At 35.5% G+C, this 16,383-nt stretch overlaps 2 protein-coding genes across 6 annotated transcripts in view; both read left to right on the top strand.

Annotated features, from left to right (window-relative positions):
* Nucleotides 1-1,349, top strand: part of acot7 (acyl-CoA thioesterase 7) — a 79,810-nt gene extending 78,461 nt beyond the window's left edge. For all 5 annotated transcript variants that reach the window (XM_073867439.1, XM_073867440.1, XM_073867436.1 and 2 more), the window contains one exon: nt 953-1,349. In XM_073867439.1, coding sequence (XP_073723540.1) covers nt 953-1,047 — 95 coding nt within the window. In that variant the 3' untranslated portion in view covers nt 1,048-1,349. The remainder of the gene's footprint in view (nt 1-952) is intronic.
* Nucleotides 1,350-5,377: 4,028 nt separating this feature from the next.
* The window catches only part of gpr153 (G protein-coupled receptor 153), a 42,723-nt gene continuing 31,717 nt past the window's right edge, over nt 5,378-16,383 (top strand). The window contains exon 1 of the mRNA XM_055168227.2: nt 5,378-5,676. The gene's annotated coding sequence lies outside the window, so the exon portion shown is untranslated. The remainder of the gene's footprint in view (nt 5,677-16,383) is intronic.

Here is a 16,383-nt window from a genome sequence, read left to right as displayed (position 1 = left end):
TTGGTTACTAGGTTACCAATACCACCGTCATTCACTCAAACAACTTGATGGAAATGCACCTAATTCGCATTTGTTTGTTTTTCTTTTTTTGCTCATTTTGAAAAGATTTGCTACACGTTTCTATGGAAATCCAGCTTCAGTTAAAAGCAGAGGACACCTCCTATCATTTCTATGTATATGTTGTTTGTCCTTGAACATAATGCTGCGTACACACCAATCGTGTTCCTTGTTCCAGATTACTCGTGAGATTTAACTTCGTGTCATGCAAATTTTTCGCTTGAGTTGAAAATTTTCAATTTGCATGAAGACGCCTTTTAGGCGAACAGCGCATGATTTCGCAGCATTCGCATCGTCCAGCGTGAGTTCGCATCTATTCGCGTCTTTGCTTTGACTTTTCATGTAATCTACTCGTGCATGCAAATCGTTGAATTCGTGTTTGTTGTGTATGCCACATGAGTCCATATAATTATCCACAATGTTAACCTATCAAATGCAGACCTTCCCAAGGTAAACCCCCCCAGGGACGTGACTGATAAAGTTAGGTTTATAATGTCCCGCTCTTACACGCAGACACATTTCAGATGGCTGTTGTATCACAAGTCTTTCCCAAACCCAACAACACTGCTTTTCATTCAGACTGACACATTACAATGTGTTGAAATGTTTCCTGCAGTCACGTTCTCTTGTGAACTAATTAACATGATTCATTTGTGAAGTTTTTGTGCTGTGGTATTCACTCTACAGTGTTGTTGTGAAGGTGAATACACAGACTTATAAACCCACACTGAAGTTGACAGGTGTTTCACACGCAGGTGTGTGTATGTGAGAGAAGAATTTCTGAGAATCTACTGAGCACTTTATTGGAGATAAACTTTTTAAACATCCCAGCATGTGATTTAACGTCATTGTATCTGTTTTGGTTGTAAATGGGTCATTTTTTTTCTGAAGTTGAACGGTGAGGAGGAGCAGAAGCGTTTTGAAGAAGGTAAAGCACGTTACTTGCAGAACAAGGCAAAGAGACTTGCAGATAAGGAACGACAGCCGTGATTCTCACCAGGAAACAAACACTGTGTTGTGAAGAATATTCTGGAATATTATAGTATCATTGTACAATATATTATACTGTACTGTATTAAGACTGTATGTCTTCTCCTATATGTAGCTTACTGTTTGAAAGGGAAATCGCATTGGTTTACTTGAATTTTTCTTGTCTTACTGCAGTATACCAAAGCACTATGTGTGTATCTGTATGTCAAATGAAACCAAACCTAATGTTTATGTATTATTTTACCTTAAACAATGAATGAAACGTATTGTGCACAAATAAATGCATAGGATATGATGATAAACTGTGTGCCTTGAAATATCTGGATTGTAATGACCCTTTGAGACTCAAACAGACAGAGTTTAAACGTATGATTCTAGCCCCTTATTATAGAAAATACAATCAATCTTTTAATGGAATTTTTTAAGTTTAGTATTTTTATGTCACTGTTGTGTCCACAAGGCTAAACACTATGAAATTCACTGTTGTAAGTTAACGTTATAATAATTTTCACTTCAAGCCATTTCAAATGTTGCTCTTACTAGGAAAAGTAGCTATGTTTATTTTGGGTTCAACTCTATTCTCATGGGACTGGATGGAAAGGCATATAGGGATGAGTTTGTTTTAGCTGGGAAAATCTATCACGTGACAGATGGTAGGGAGTGACATCATTCAAATGGCTAAAGCCATTCTGTATGTAAACATACCACCCATTTGTTCCTATTGTAATATTAAAGGGCACCTATTATGTAAAATACACTTTTACAAGCTGATTGGACACACGTGTTGGCAGAGTGTGAACACAACAACCCTACAATGTAATAAATCTACCCCCTCTTTTTAATAGTCCCCATTAAACCAAGTCTCATTAGATATGCCGTTTTGATTCTCTTGTTAATGTGATGTCACACAAACAAAGCCTTGCCCACAGCCACAAACTGACTGGTTAATTTTCCAAAAGCTTTTCCAAAAATGTTTGTTAGAACATTGTAGTACTGATGCAGCTAAAGACTCACTTTACATCTTGTAAAAATTGTGTTGAATTTTAAGGGAATAGTCAGTGTAGCCTGTAAACATAAAAAATAGATGCTGTAAAATGCTTCTGCTTAAATAAACATTTTGAAATTGATGAAATAGTTAGTCGTTCTGTTGGTATTATCCTCATAAGACCTGAGCTTTGGTTTGTCTTTTTTCAGATTTCTTCCAGCTATTTTGGGGTTAGGAATAACCAATAAATATAATAACCAATTTTTTTCATTGAACATGAAGCAGTGCAATTGTCCACGTAATTAGTTACCTATGACTTCTAGTGTTTACACTATGTACACTCACCTAAAGGATTATTAGGAACACCATACTAATACTGTGTTTGACCCTCTTTTGCCTTCAGAACTGCCTTAATTCTATGTGGCATTAATTCAACAAGGTGCTGAAAGCATTCTTTAGAAATGTTGGTCCATATTGATAGGATAGCATCTTGCAGTTGATGGAGATTTGTGGGATGCTCATCCAGGGCATAAAGCTCCCATTCCACCACATCCCAAAGATGCTCTATTAGGTTGAGATCTGGTGACTGTGGGGACCATTTTATTACAGTGAACTCATTGTCATGTTCAAGAAACCAATTTGAAATGATTCGAGCTTTGTGACATGGTGCATTATCCTGCTGGAAGTAGCCATCAGAGTATGAGTACATGGTGGTCATAAAGGGATGGACATGTTAATTATTTACAATCTGATTTAAATTTGGTTCAAAAATGGTTTCATAATAATGGTCTTATACTTAATAAGAAGAAATCCTGTTGTATGATGTTTGGGACACGTCGTTGTCATTCTTCTTCTTTGGATTTGAACATTATCTTTGAAGATGGCTTAACTCTTGATAAAGTCGATTCATTTAAATACCTTGGCCTTTGGCTTGATTCTGAACTTACTTTTAAGCCCCATATTGATTATGTGGTTAGTAGAATATATTATTGTCTTCGTTTACTTTATCGTTCAATCAATTGTTTTACATTTTAAGTAAGGAAAAGAATTGTCTCTCAGTTAATATTACCCCTTATTGATTATGCTGATATTGTTTATCAAAATACCTATGATATTTACCTAAAGCCTCTTAATGTTGTCTATAATTCCTTGTGTAGATTTGTGTTAAGGTGTCCGTATCGTACCCATCACTGTTATATGTATGAATTGCTTAATTGGTTACATCCTAAATCAAGAAGACAATTTCATTGGTTTTTGTTCATTTTTAAATGTGTTTATTCTGTTTGTCCATCTTATTTGAAACAATTCCTGATTCTATATGGGTCTTCTTATTCACTTAGACATATGCAATATCCTTACTTTCTTGTTCCTAAAATCTTTACTGAGGTCGGACGCAGGTCATTTCAGTATAAAGCTCCTTTTGACTGGAATAATCTTCCTGTTTCTTTGAGATCTACTACCTCTCTTAACCGCTTCAGGATTTTATTATTTTCTTATCTTAAAATAACTTGTTCATGTTTTTGATTGGTTTATTATTACTATTATTGTTTTCTTTTTGTTTTGCTTTAAATTTTGTCTTCTGTTGATGTTATTGATTTATGATGCTGAGATTTTGTATTTCAACTATGGTATGAGGGTGTGGGGGACATGTTGAGCATTTTGTGTTTGTTTTGTAATGTGGTTGTGTTTTGTGTTGTATTATTTGTTTATGTTTTTGGGACCCCCTTGAAAATGAGATGCCACATCTCAAGGGGCTATCCTTTCAATAAAATTCATATCAAACATGTTCAGAAACAATGCTCAGGTAGGCCGTGGCATTTAAACGATGCCCAATTGGCACTAATGGGCCTAAAGTGTGCCAAGAAAACATCCCCCACACCATTACACCACCACCACCAGCCTGCACAGTGGTAACAATGCATTATGGATCCATGTTCTCATTCTGTTTACGCCAAATTCTGACTCTACCATCTGAATGTCTCAACAGAAATCCAGACTCATTAGACCAGGCAACATTTTTTCCAGTCTTCAACTGTCCAATTTTGTTGAGCTCGTGCAAATTGTAGCCTCTTTTTTTCATATTTGTAGTGGAGGTGAGCGGTACCCGGTGGGGTCTTCTGCTGGTCTAGCTCACCCGCCTCAAGGTCGTGCGTGTTGTGGCTTCACAAATGCTTTGCTTCATACATCGGTTGTAACGAGTGGTTATTTCAGTCAAAGTTACTCTTCTATCAGCTTAAATCAGTCTGCCCATTCTCCTCTGACCCTTTAGCATCAACAAGGCATTTTTGCTCACAGGACTTCCGCATACTGGATGTTTTCACACTATTCTTTGTAAACCCTAGAAATGGTTGTGCGTGAAAATCCCAGTAACTGAGCAGATTGTGAAATATTCAGACCGGCCGTCTGTCGCCAACAACCATGGCACGCTCAAAATTGCTTAAATCACCTTTCTTTCCCATTCAGACATTCAGTTTGGAGTTCAGGAGATTGTCTTGACCAGGACCACACCCCTAAATGTATTGAAGCAACTGCCATGTGATTGGTTGATTAGATAATTGCATTAATGAGAAATTGAACAGGTGTTCCTAATAATCCTTTAGGTGAGTGTATATACAATTATTATAACCTCAAGCAAATTCCTACAGATCCAAACACCTGCACTTTCAATAAATTGTAATATTTTACATTATACCACGGGGCGGTTGAATGCTTTATTCTGATTGGTTGATAATGTTCCACAGGTATGGATTATTTTTCAATAAACACACACCTGACCTATCTTAAAATAACCACCAGAGCAATGTCTGTAGTAATTGTGGTATAAGAGGAATAATTGACTCTGGACCCGCGATGCACTTTGGGTGTGCATTATTTTTTTATAATTCAAATGCACGTTGTCAATTATTCCTTACATATCGCACGTTCCTTCTTCGCTCTTTATTACTGTAATTTTTTATGGTAGGGCTACTGTACATTTTTCTTTTATTGTAAATACTACATATTTTTATATTTTATTATTTAATTCTTCTTTATTTTATTTACTTGCGTCTTATCCTTATTTTTTTCTTTTCCTGTCTTGTTCTTTTATTAGTAGAATATTATGTTGAACACTGCTGTAGACTGCCTAGGCCTTACACAAAGCATGTCAATGTACATTTCGTAACTGACATATGTACATGGCAAATACAAATTACAACTACACTTACATAAATTATAAACGCATCACTTTTTGTTTTTGCCCCAATTTTTCATGAGGTGATGTACAGCAGCCACAAACACGCGCTCACGCTCGAGAATGCTCCGCCCACTCCCTCCCAGCATGCACTCTTTTTACAGTGAGAAAGAGAGAGAGAAGAAAGGGGGATCTGATCGCAGTCTCCTCATCTGATGCTGTCATTCATTCACACATCTCCTCCTGGCATTGAGCTGTGAATGAGGGAAACATCATCATCATACCCGTGTCGTCTTCTCATGACTGCATGTGCTCATGCTGCTTTTCCTTTAGCCTTATTGTTTCCGTTCATCAGAGCTGAGGGAATAAAATATCGCCAAAACTCTGTGGAGATAACGGGAAAACGATGAAGGGAAAACGATGAAGGAAAAACGCGATTAAATCTGGAGATATCGACGAGAGGTTACAAAAGGTGGGTTTTCTTTTCGCAAACCCCTTCTTTTATATAAGTTAGTAAATGTAGCTTTGATCTAAATGTCAGTTTTTGATTTTATGATGTCTGGGCGATGTTTTGGTGTATTTAAGCACAAATTGTTTGTGCATTTGACCTTTTGTGCAGAAGGTTTATAACTCAAACGATTTGACGCAATTATCATTCAATGTAGAAAAAACTAACCACGAATAATGGGATCTGAATGCGCGTTCATCGCTGTGTCTTTATTAAACACAATGTTTCTTTGTCACATGTGACATAAAGCGTTTTCATGTTTATGAAGCACAGAAACCTGTACTGTACTGCAGCTTACTGTTCATTACTGCACATTGTCACATTCAATTAGTTTATTTGCATGTTCATTTGGATGTGGAAGTTTATGCTTCTCTGAAAATAATGAACAGTTTTCAATTAAATGCTCTGAAAATGAGATGAAGATTGTATGTTGGCTATAATATGTTATACCAATAAGCATAAGCGAGCTCCTTTCTAAGAGATGCATATAGCTTTCATGTGAATGACAATATTAATAATGCAAGACAAGTTTATTTATAAACCGTGTTTTCCAGAGCTATATATAGGTATAACAATGAAAAGCAATTTTAGGCATTAATTAAACGAACTAGTTGTTCAATCTAACTAGCTGTTGCTATAAGCACATTTTCAGACAATCAGTGTCAATATACTAAGGATTTTAATTTGTGTCATATAGCATTTAGTTTTAAGTTTGAATAGTGAGGAGACTTGCAATGTGTAGGCAATTATATGGGGAATGAGGCTCATCACCTAAAACTCTGTTAGGAAAACGTGCAGCTCAGTGATCATAAATTATATAGGTGGAATTTAGCAAACATCATTTCACCAAACTACATGACTCACCAGTAAAGTAACACACAACTCCCTTAAGATTATAAACTCAAGAGTAATGTAGGTTAGCGTTGTAGTGTTCTTCTAAAGTGAAGCATCAAGGAAAAATAAAATAGAAAGATCATTTAATCAAAATAGTATAAGCACAGTGGGAAAGAGGATTCTTGCTAGATCAGACTAGTTTATAGAAATCTCCCATTAATCTCTATCCACCTTATTTTTGACGTAAATGTGGTGTCCGCCATCTTTTAGCTTTTTTGTGTAAGACTTCCGGTGAGCCACTAATGCTAATGATAGTCATATTGCGAGGGACACGAGTGTGTCGTTTTGACTGGCTAGTTAATGTTAATTATGAAATCCAGGAAGACCGGCATAATTTGTGCAGTTAGGGGTTGCCATGATAGCTGGTAAATCTAATGCAGTAAATCTCTACAAAACATTTGTTTTAACCATAATCCACACACCAGAGCTGAATGTGTATGTGGCGCACATGCACCCATTATCTGTATCCACACATTCATCCAGTAAAACCTTTCATAGACACTGCCTGTAAACAATACATACAGCAATTGTTCAAAAACAACTTGTATTATGCTGATTTAGCTGGTTTATTTATTCTGCTATTATGTATTACTAAATTTTTTTTTTCAAAACAGATTACAGTAATACATACAACATAAACTGCTTATTTGGTCATGTTTATAATAGTTCTTAATGTTTTGCACGTATTTTTGTTATGTTTTAAGGGTCAGTGACAAAAACGGGTTGTTAAGATGAGAAATTCAAACATATTTTAAAAAAACTTGTTTTAAAAGCATGCATCAGGTAATTACATTTGCACCATTTTTATGAAAGTTAAGACTGAATGGACCTGAAATTTGTGCCAAAGGATGAGAAATATTTTATCCACATCGATGGTATGCAAGCGTAATCATCAATTAAAAAATCATTTTAAAATATAATTTTGTTAGTTATTTCTAAATGTAAATTCTGACATATGCTGAAAACAGCTCTGTTTTCTAAATAATCTTTGACAAATAATGTAAAAAATAATAATCATATTACACTAAACTATGATTATATTTTATTTAACATTTTTATGAAAATATTTAAAATTTCATTAAAAAAATACTAGCTACACCAATTGACACAGACCAGTTACACCACATTGACAGCATTTTTGCAATTTTCCTTCAAATATTCTTTCAAAATGAAATAAAACCAGAAATTTTAGACTTGGTCCTCAAAAAAGAGAATGTATGCAAGTAATCTGCTAATTTATTTTGAAATTTTAACCCTTTTTATATTTAATTAAACCATACAGACACAAAATAATTAATGTCACGTCATTGATCCTTAAATGAAAAAGCAAATAATGTCCTTGTCCTAAATTACCAGGTCATGTCTCCCTTTAGTGCGTATGAAGCAATTTAATATAATACACATGCATATTTAACACAAAACTAAAATATAACTGAATAAATTATAATGTAATTAATGTTTGTTGTGGTTTGTACTTGTCAAATAACTCATAATGTGTTGAATGAGAAAGATACGGCTGCTGTCAGGAGGAAGCACCACATTCATGTAGTAGTCAATTAAAAAATGCCATTTATAAAGGGTGGTGTTTTCACACCTAGTTCGTTTGAGCCCTCCAAACGCTCTTGGAGCTGTTCAGTGTATATGAACAAACCAAGTGATCTCGTACCCCCCTAAAAGGCCCCAAAACTATTTTAATAGTTAAAAGATAAAAACACGAATTCTTGGTCACAATATTCGACTGACTTTTCCACTGTACATGTACTGTATGCCTCTATGCTTTTATAGTTGTGCATTGAAGACCGGTCAACTCTGAGCAACAACACAAAATAATTAAATATCTCTTCATATGATGCATCAGGCCACTTCTTCATTTCATCCTCTCACTGGTTTATACATGGTGGGTGTAGTAAATATTTACCATAACCGGTTTTAATCATGTTTTGTGTGTGCTTCCACGACACTGTTTTCTATCAGAAGTCTCACACAACAAAAAGAAAATACGTCACATCACTTACTTCCGTGTTCGAAAATAAGGTGGATTAGAAAGCAACGGCATATTTACATCTTAAAAAATTATGGGGACCAAAACATTCAGGGCTATATTAATATATATTAAAAATATAAAAGCTTTTTATTATTGAGATTATTGAGATGACACCTCAACGTCTATTGCGGCCCTGTTAGAAAGAAAACCATGTGTTTTACTATTGAGCCTTGGATTTAATTGTCACATACGGATATGAATGTATCCTTGAATACACAGTAAGTCAGTTTGGAGAAAGCTTTTGCCAAATGCAAGTATGTAATGCAAAATGTTCAACAAGCCCTGTAAGGTTTGTTCAGAGACGGGCCTGTTCTTCATCAGACTTTCTCTCTTTAATTATATTTTGGAAACTCACTCGACGCTGTAATTAAGTGTAAAGTGTTTCCACTGCAGATCATATCTACTCCAGCAGATGTCTTCTGTTGATCCTTTTCAAACAAGAACAGTATAGTGTGCCAATGTCAGTATAAAGGCTCTTGATACAATAAGGCTGCAAGTAATGGTAGCACCACTATACTAACTGAGTTTTAAACTCTAAGACACAGCTGTGTTTTGTTCCTGTTTTATTTTTTCTTTCATGCTAGCTATACACAAACCAAACATCTGTTCAACAAAAGTGAGAACAGAAAAGCACCACAAAAGCATCATAAAATAGTTCCAAGTATTATTGAGCTGTGTGAGTAACAGATCAAAATGTAAGCATCATTTTCTATTTACTTTCATGCCTCAATTAGTCATGTTAAATTAATTTTACGTAAAGGCACATCTTGCCACTTTTGACGTCATTGACTCCAAACACCCTTGGTTCTTGCATATCACATGACTGATTGTGAAGCTGAAAGTTTGAATTTATGAGATGATTGATTGTTTATATTTCAAAAATTAACAAAAGAGTGTGAGTGAAAGATTGTGATTGAATAATAGGAAGTAATACTGTAGGCTGTTAGAAAAAATGCAAGCAATAATCCTGACAGAAGAACCTAAATAAAGGTGTATTGACGTGTAACTTTTGTTATATGGAAAGAGTAGCTTGGATATTTTATTTCACAAAAGAAATGATGACAAATTATTACAAAACTATTCCTAAAGAACTATTTCCTAACACATGGACAAATAGATCACAATCTTGGAGAGCTTTTGAATAACACGAAGACGTCCTGTTAATCAGCACATGTCTCCGAGCTCTGTGCAGATGTAGGTCAGAATCACTTCTCTGTTGCTTTCTCTCTGAAATTTAGGAAAGAGACCAGGGCACGTATTCATGATAATTCTTAGTGCAAAAAGTTGCTCCTATAGTGACAAACTTCTAAGAAAATTTGTACATTTACTACAATTTACTACAAAGTTGTTGCCCTAAAAAATTTAAGTAATGTAAACTAAAACAAGAGTAGATTTAACTTGAAATTTCTAGTAATTACAGTATCATTCAGCAATAAATAAGTATAATAAAATCATAAAAATAGACTTTGTTTATTTTGAAAGCAAATGTAAAATATTAAGCCATATTTAAAAAAATACCTAGAGCCCTTTAAAAAGAGAGTTCTGACAGCGATGATTCATGGAGGCTTCATTTAGTTCCTGGAAGCTCATAGTGAGTCATTTGAAATACATCAAGTTAGAGGCAAAGAGCTGTAATTTTCTCAATTAATAGTCATGAAATGCATTGATATACAATATTTATATACCACGAATATGTGTAGGTAGTATTTTATGTAGTTCTATCAACAATGTTTTTTGACAAATAAAATCCACTAATATGAGAATATTATTGTAGTAAACTGCTAGTATGTGCCTCAGTAGGCTAATATGTTTCACTGTGTTCTGTTTATCTTGTGCCTGTTTGACTTATAAATATACAAATATCAAGAATAAAAAATAGACTCATGACTGGCATTTCTTCATTTAATTTATTTGAAATTTTAAAATACCACTGGCTCAGTGTTGATTTCCTTTTGTTGTTAATTTCAACATTAAATGGGAGATGCTATATTCATTTCTTTCAATTATTATTAATCCCTGGCCTGAACATAATAATAAAAATTGTATTAGTTATTAATAGATTAATTTATTGCATTTAATTTAATTAACCAGCAGAATCACAGTGCCAAAAACACTACATCCATATGTGTAAAGCATAAATATGCACTATATACCGTCATTGTGTTTAATAGCCTGTATTTCTACTTACTATGAATGAATCTACATTAAGAAAACAAAATTTACCATTAAAACTTAAGGTTGTTTGTGGTTTGTTATGTGTTGTTATCCTCAGCCTGTCCTAGCTTCACCTGTTTTCTACTTACATGCCCTAAATGTACTAATTACCATTGCTGTAAAAAAACCTCTTCCATTGGAGTAAACAGAGTTGACACGATTCTGCTACTAAAGGGCTCTTGTCATACAGTACCTAGCAACGGGGTCAGCCATGCCTCCACACTAAGATAAAAGTTTTCTTGTCTATCCTCGCTCAGTGTTGCTCTCAGATTGGTTCTGAATCACTCTTAAGGCCCTGTCCACACGAACACGGTTATTTTCAAAACCGTATAGCTTTGTCTATGCCATTTGGCCGTTCTTCCACACACAAACGCAGTATCAGGTGACTGAAACCAAACTTTTTAAAAATCTCCTGCTAGGGTGAAGATTTTCAGAAACTCCAGATTCATTGTGGAACCTGAGATTTTGTCTTGTGATGTCACATTGTGCTTTGCTATCTACTTTGTTTACATGTGCAATGGTGGACGTAGCCCAAATATTGTTGCTAATAACTGTGCTAACAGGGCTTATAACATGACTCTCCCCTTCCTCTATGCGGCATATTGTTAGCCTATCTGAACCGGTAATAACTTTTTTTAGGCTTCTGATTGGCCAAAATGGATTTGTGGTTAGGGTTATAACACTGCCTGTTGGTTTGGCACGGTATTGGCAGCACTTCATAGCATGTTTTTGCATTTTCATGTGGACCAAGATTTTCTGTAAACCGTGCTTGTGTGAACGAGATTTTCTTTAAACAAAGCTGAAAAAATCAGTTTATAAAAATACGTGTGCGTGTGTGTGTGTGTGTGTGTGTGTGTGTGTGCGTGCGTGCGTATGTGTGTGTTTGTGTGCGTGTATTAGGTCTGAGATTTCTATTTAGAAAAAGCTAAATTGGGAGCTCTCTGAGAGGATTTGAAAGCTTTGAAAATACCAGTTCAGATCCAGACATAAATATAAACATACACAACCCTGTATCACGCAATTATGTACCTATAGTTACGTAAATTTGTGAGTCTTTTCCATGACATTGACACGTTTTTCTGCCTTTTTGAGTGAACATGTCACGCATTTCTCTTTACGTGTCACTGTTATATATTTGTTACTCAACTATTTTCAAATCATTGACGCTTCGGTTTAGGATTAGATTTGGTGTTTGCGCTGGGACGTCACTTTAAGTATCGGTTTCAACATTTTTTCATGACTTATTTTTATTTTATTTTATGATTTTTAAACTATTGTGGCCTTGCATTAGGGTTAGAGATGGGTTTGGGTGACTATAGGTACGTAATTTAATGATACTGGGTTGGCTAATTAGTAGGTATTGACCGATATGGGTTTTTTTTTTGTTTCATCTGCCTTAGTTGATGACCGATACAGGCTGCCAATATTTGGAGCCGGAACTGCTTTTGCTCACTCAATATAAATCATAAAAATGACACGATGATGCCAAATGTTACAAGTTACATTTATTGAACTTAAAAAACGATATTTAACAAAAAGTAAAAACAGGTGAGAGTGCTATGGAACCATGAACTGCAATCGCTTGCGGCTTCCAGCACTCTGTCTGTAAATAATACCAGAAAAAAATCGGCGAACACAGCAGCCACGTATCGGACGATGCCGATACACATAAAAACTCGCAAAAATCGTCTCGATTTATCGGAAAGGCCAATATATTGGTCTATCACTACTAATTAGTTCAGAAAACTTTTTTCAGTTAATTCATTATAAAATTAGTATACAAATCCTAATCTGTTACCTACTAACAGAACAGCAGCAGACTTACAAACTTTTCAGATGTAGCCAAGTGTTTTTGTTCTCAAGTTCTTGAATGTGCAGGTGTGTGCACAAGCTCAATTCAGTTTGGTTTACTAATAGATCTGATTTGCAGAACAGGGCATAACTCATGCATATGGAGTGGGAGGACGTGTGATCTAATTCTACCCTTTTGCACAACACTCAGACAGCCACCTTCATTCAGTTCTTCTGTCAGGATTACAACTTGCACGTTGTTTAACAAGGGCCTCATCATTAGTTTGTTTGCTAAACACCTCTTACATTTGTTCTTTAAGTCAAATCTGACTAAAGTGATGTTTTGACTGCAATCTTATAGTTGTACAGTAATTTTATGACTAGGGTTGTTTAGATTCCCATACTAGTATCGGAAATGCATTCGGCAAGTACTTGAACCCATGTACATATCCGATAGCATTTTCTTAAACAAGATCTAGTTATGCCCGCTATAGCTAACGCTAAAGCTAATGCTGCAAATCGTAACTCATTTCTTCTTCACTGCTCTGAATACAAACACAGGAAGTTGCCACAAGCAACCACTGTTTAGAGTAGGGCTGCACGATTTGGGTAATTTTTCCCATTGCGGTTATTGATGCTAATATTGCGATGTGCTGTTGCGATTATAATAAATGGTATCATGAGTCAACTTGATGGGTTTTAAGGAAAATCCACACACAGTTTAGTGATAATGCTCAAATGTGTATTTGTAAAACTAGAAATGTTTTCGAATTGCCACGTGATCTAGCAACTGCTCAGTGTCAGTAATCATAAAATCCAAAATACTGCCAAACAACAGACGTAGAGTTTTTTTTTAGCTACCAGATCACTGTCAATCTCCTCTGCATCCATCTTCGCTCTGGTATTTCCACGCTGCGCACACACAAGTGACGACGCACGCCACACGTGCACTGCCTTTTTTGTTCGTTTTTCTTTTCTTTTTTTAAAGTGCCCATATTATGAAAACTCACTTTTTCTGGGTTTTGGGGTGTTAATTTGTGTCTCTGATGCTCCCACATGCCTACAAACTTGGAAAAAAATCCATCCATGCTGTTTTTAATGAGATACAGGTTTCTGAATGTCCTCTGCCTTGATTCTCAGATTGCGCGAGTTCAAACTCAGCTCCGTTGTGACATAACAAACCGCTTCGTCACATTCAGTTTTAATTTTACCGCCCACCACCCCACTCGCAGGTCTACACCCACCAGAGAGCTAGAGAGAGCACAGAGAGAGCAGTCACTTGATACACTGTGCTGTCATCATGTCTCACGGAAATAACAGCAATTTGGATATTATCAGAGCCATGGATATGGCTCTGGATATTATGGATTATACTCCGGCCTACTTTTAAAAACAAAGTTTTAACGCGTGGTTATTGGAACCAGGAGTAATCTTATATACAGTGTGTTACCAAAATATGATGTAAACAACAGACTATAACAGACTATAACAGACGGTCACTATGTATCTATATTTCACGGATTATACGCATTTGTGGACAAAAATGGTCATTGAATGTATTTTATTGGACTTTCATGGATCTTTCACACATCTGAAACAGACTGGATTCGATTCGCGAGCGTTGTATCAACAAAAAAGGTAAGAAGTCACGTTATATTTTGCATGTTGTCATCTTCTGTCACAAAATACTACATTAGAGCATCTATATCTCAAAACAGAGATCATACATTGATGCTAATCCCGTAAATTATACCTTTTAAATGTAAAGTGATGTTAAAATTGTTTAAGTTAGGCTATATAGATATTTTTGCAGGCTAGATAGTTTGCAGCGTGGTTTCGAAAGTTTAAAAAAAATGTAACGGCTTTATTTTAAAATTCTACAAGAACTAAGTAATAGTGCTTTGCCAAACTAAAAGTGTTTTGCCAAACTAACCGAGCAATTAGCACGCGGTCCACAAGCAGTATACATCCCCCGCCGGGTCTTAATTTCTGTAATTTGCGAAAATAATGCGTTTGAAAATGTTTTATAACGGGAATATGTTAGTATTGTCCAGGGAAAACGAGTTTATTGTTGAAACTGCTACATCACAATTTACGCTGGAATCTTTGTGTGTCATGATGAGTTTGACACACCGAGACCGGGCCTTACTGCCCCGGCTTTTCTGACGAGTCTAACCCCCGAGCCTCTAATAACTGTAACGGTCCGGACCTCCCGCTAGCTTCTAGCAATTAGCACGCGGTCCACAAGCAGTATACATCCCCCGCCGGGTCTTAATTTCTGTAATTTGCGAAAATAATGCATTTGAAAATGTTTTATAACGGGAATATGTTAGCATTGTCCAGGGAAAACGAGTTTATTGTTGAAACTCCTACATCACAATTGACTCTGGAATCATTGTGTGTCATGAGTTTCTTCTCCTGTAGTGTACTTATTAGTGATACTTTTCTGCTTGATTTGTCTGTTGGCAACATAAACCGTTAATAATAATTATATATAAAATAATAACACAGTATGGTCTGTACTGCTCACGATATTACTATGTACGCGCACATGACGTTAGTAGTGGGGCGTGATCAAAGGAGCAGCAGCTCATAAATATGTAATGACTAGCTCAAAACGGCACAATCTGAAATGCCCTGAAACAGAGGCTCCTAGAGATGGGTAACAATCTTTTCCTACAAGCTATTTCGAGCAAACAACTTTTGAAACATGCTTTATGGAACTTATACACCTATTTAACTTGTGGAAAAGCTGTCATAAGATGGGCACTTTAAACAGCAAGGAAAATCATCAAACTGTTATCAGAAAGTTCGTGTTAACAAGTCCACACATTTATTTATTTAATATAATTGCATCATTTTGCTGTCATATAATCGCACAGGCTGACATTGCGATGGCGATTGCGATGCGATTAATTCTGCAGCACTAGTTTAGAGCAACAAAGAAGAAATGAAAACGCGCTAGCCATATGTCCCACGGCCGAGATGGATGAGCTCTGCTCTATTACTCAAGTTAATCATTCAACACCATTTCACTACATTCTGGCTGCACTTATTGATTTTAAAAGACCTTTTTTCTGCTTTTGTGTTTAAAAACTGAAATGCCTTTTATTCAACAAAATTGTTTCTGTACTTTTAAGTTTTAAAGAGATAATTTTCTTATGTTCATATATGTTTTATATTCCTAGATTTTTTATACAGTTATATTCTAAAACTAAAATACCCTTTCAGTTTACAGTGTTAGATTTGTGGCTGCATTTGGAGCTATTTTTCACTTAAGAAAAATAAATAATATTACTGGTAAATGTATTTCAGAAAAAAATAAAAGTACTCTAGCTCTTTTGTAACAATCATCCCTATTGGTTGAGTCACAAAATATATAAAAGGGGTCAGATCTTACTGTGTGAGGTTAAAAGAGTTAAAATGATGAGACAAACAAGTGTAATCAACTTAAATAAGTATATTTACAAACACAAGGTACTTAAAACAACACACTAAAACTTAAGACTGTTAAAAGAAAGGAATATAAAAACCAAACCTAAAACAATCTAAAAGTCCAAGTGTGCTAAAAGTTCAAGCGTTCAAAGTGTCATCCGGTGTATGTACAATATAGTGTAATCCACAAAAGATGTCTGGAAGGGTAAGTCCACAATGAAAGAAACTCCTCAATCCAGCAGTGGATTAGTTTTAGCATATGCTAACAATGTGCTTCTGCTGCTTCCTTTTAT

The sequence above is a fragment of the Misgurnus anguillicaudatus genome, chromosome 5, assembly GCF_027580225.2.
Source record: "Misgurnus anguillicaudatus chromosome 5, ASM2758022v2, whole genome shotgun sequence".
In the NCBI taxonomy this organism is placed as follows: domain Eukaryota; kingdom Metazoa; phylum Chordata; class Actinopteri; order Cypriniformes; family Cobitidae; genus Misgurnus; species Misgurnus anguillicaudatus.
Note: the sequence above shows the minus strand (reverse complement) of the source record. Positions and strands in the feature narration are given on the sequence as shown.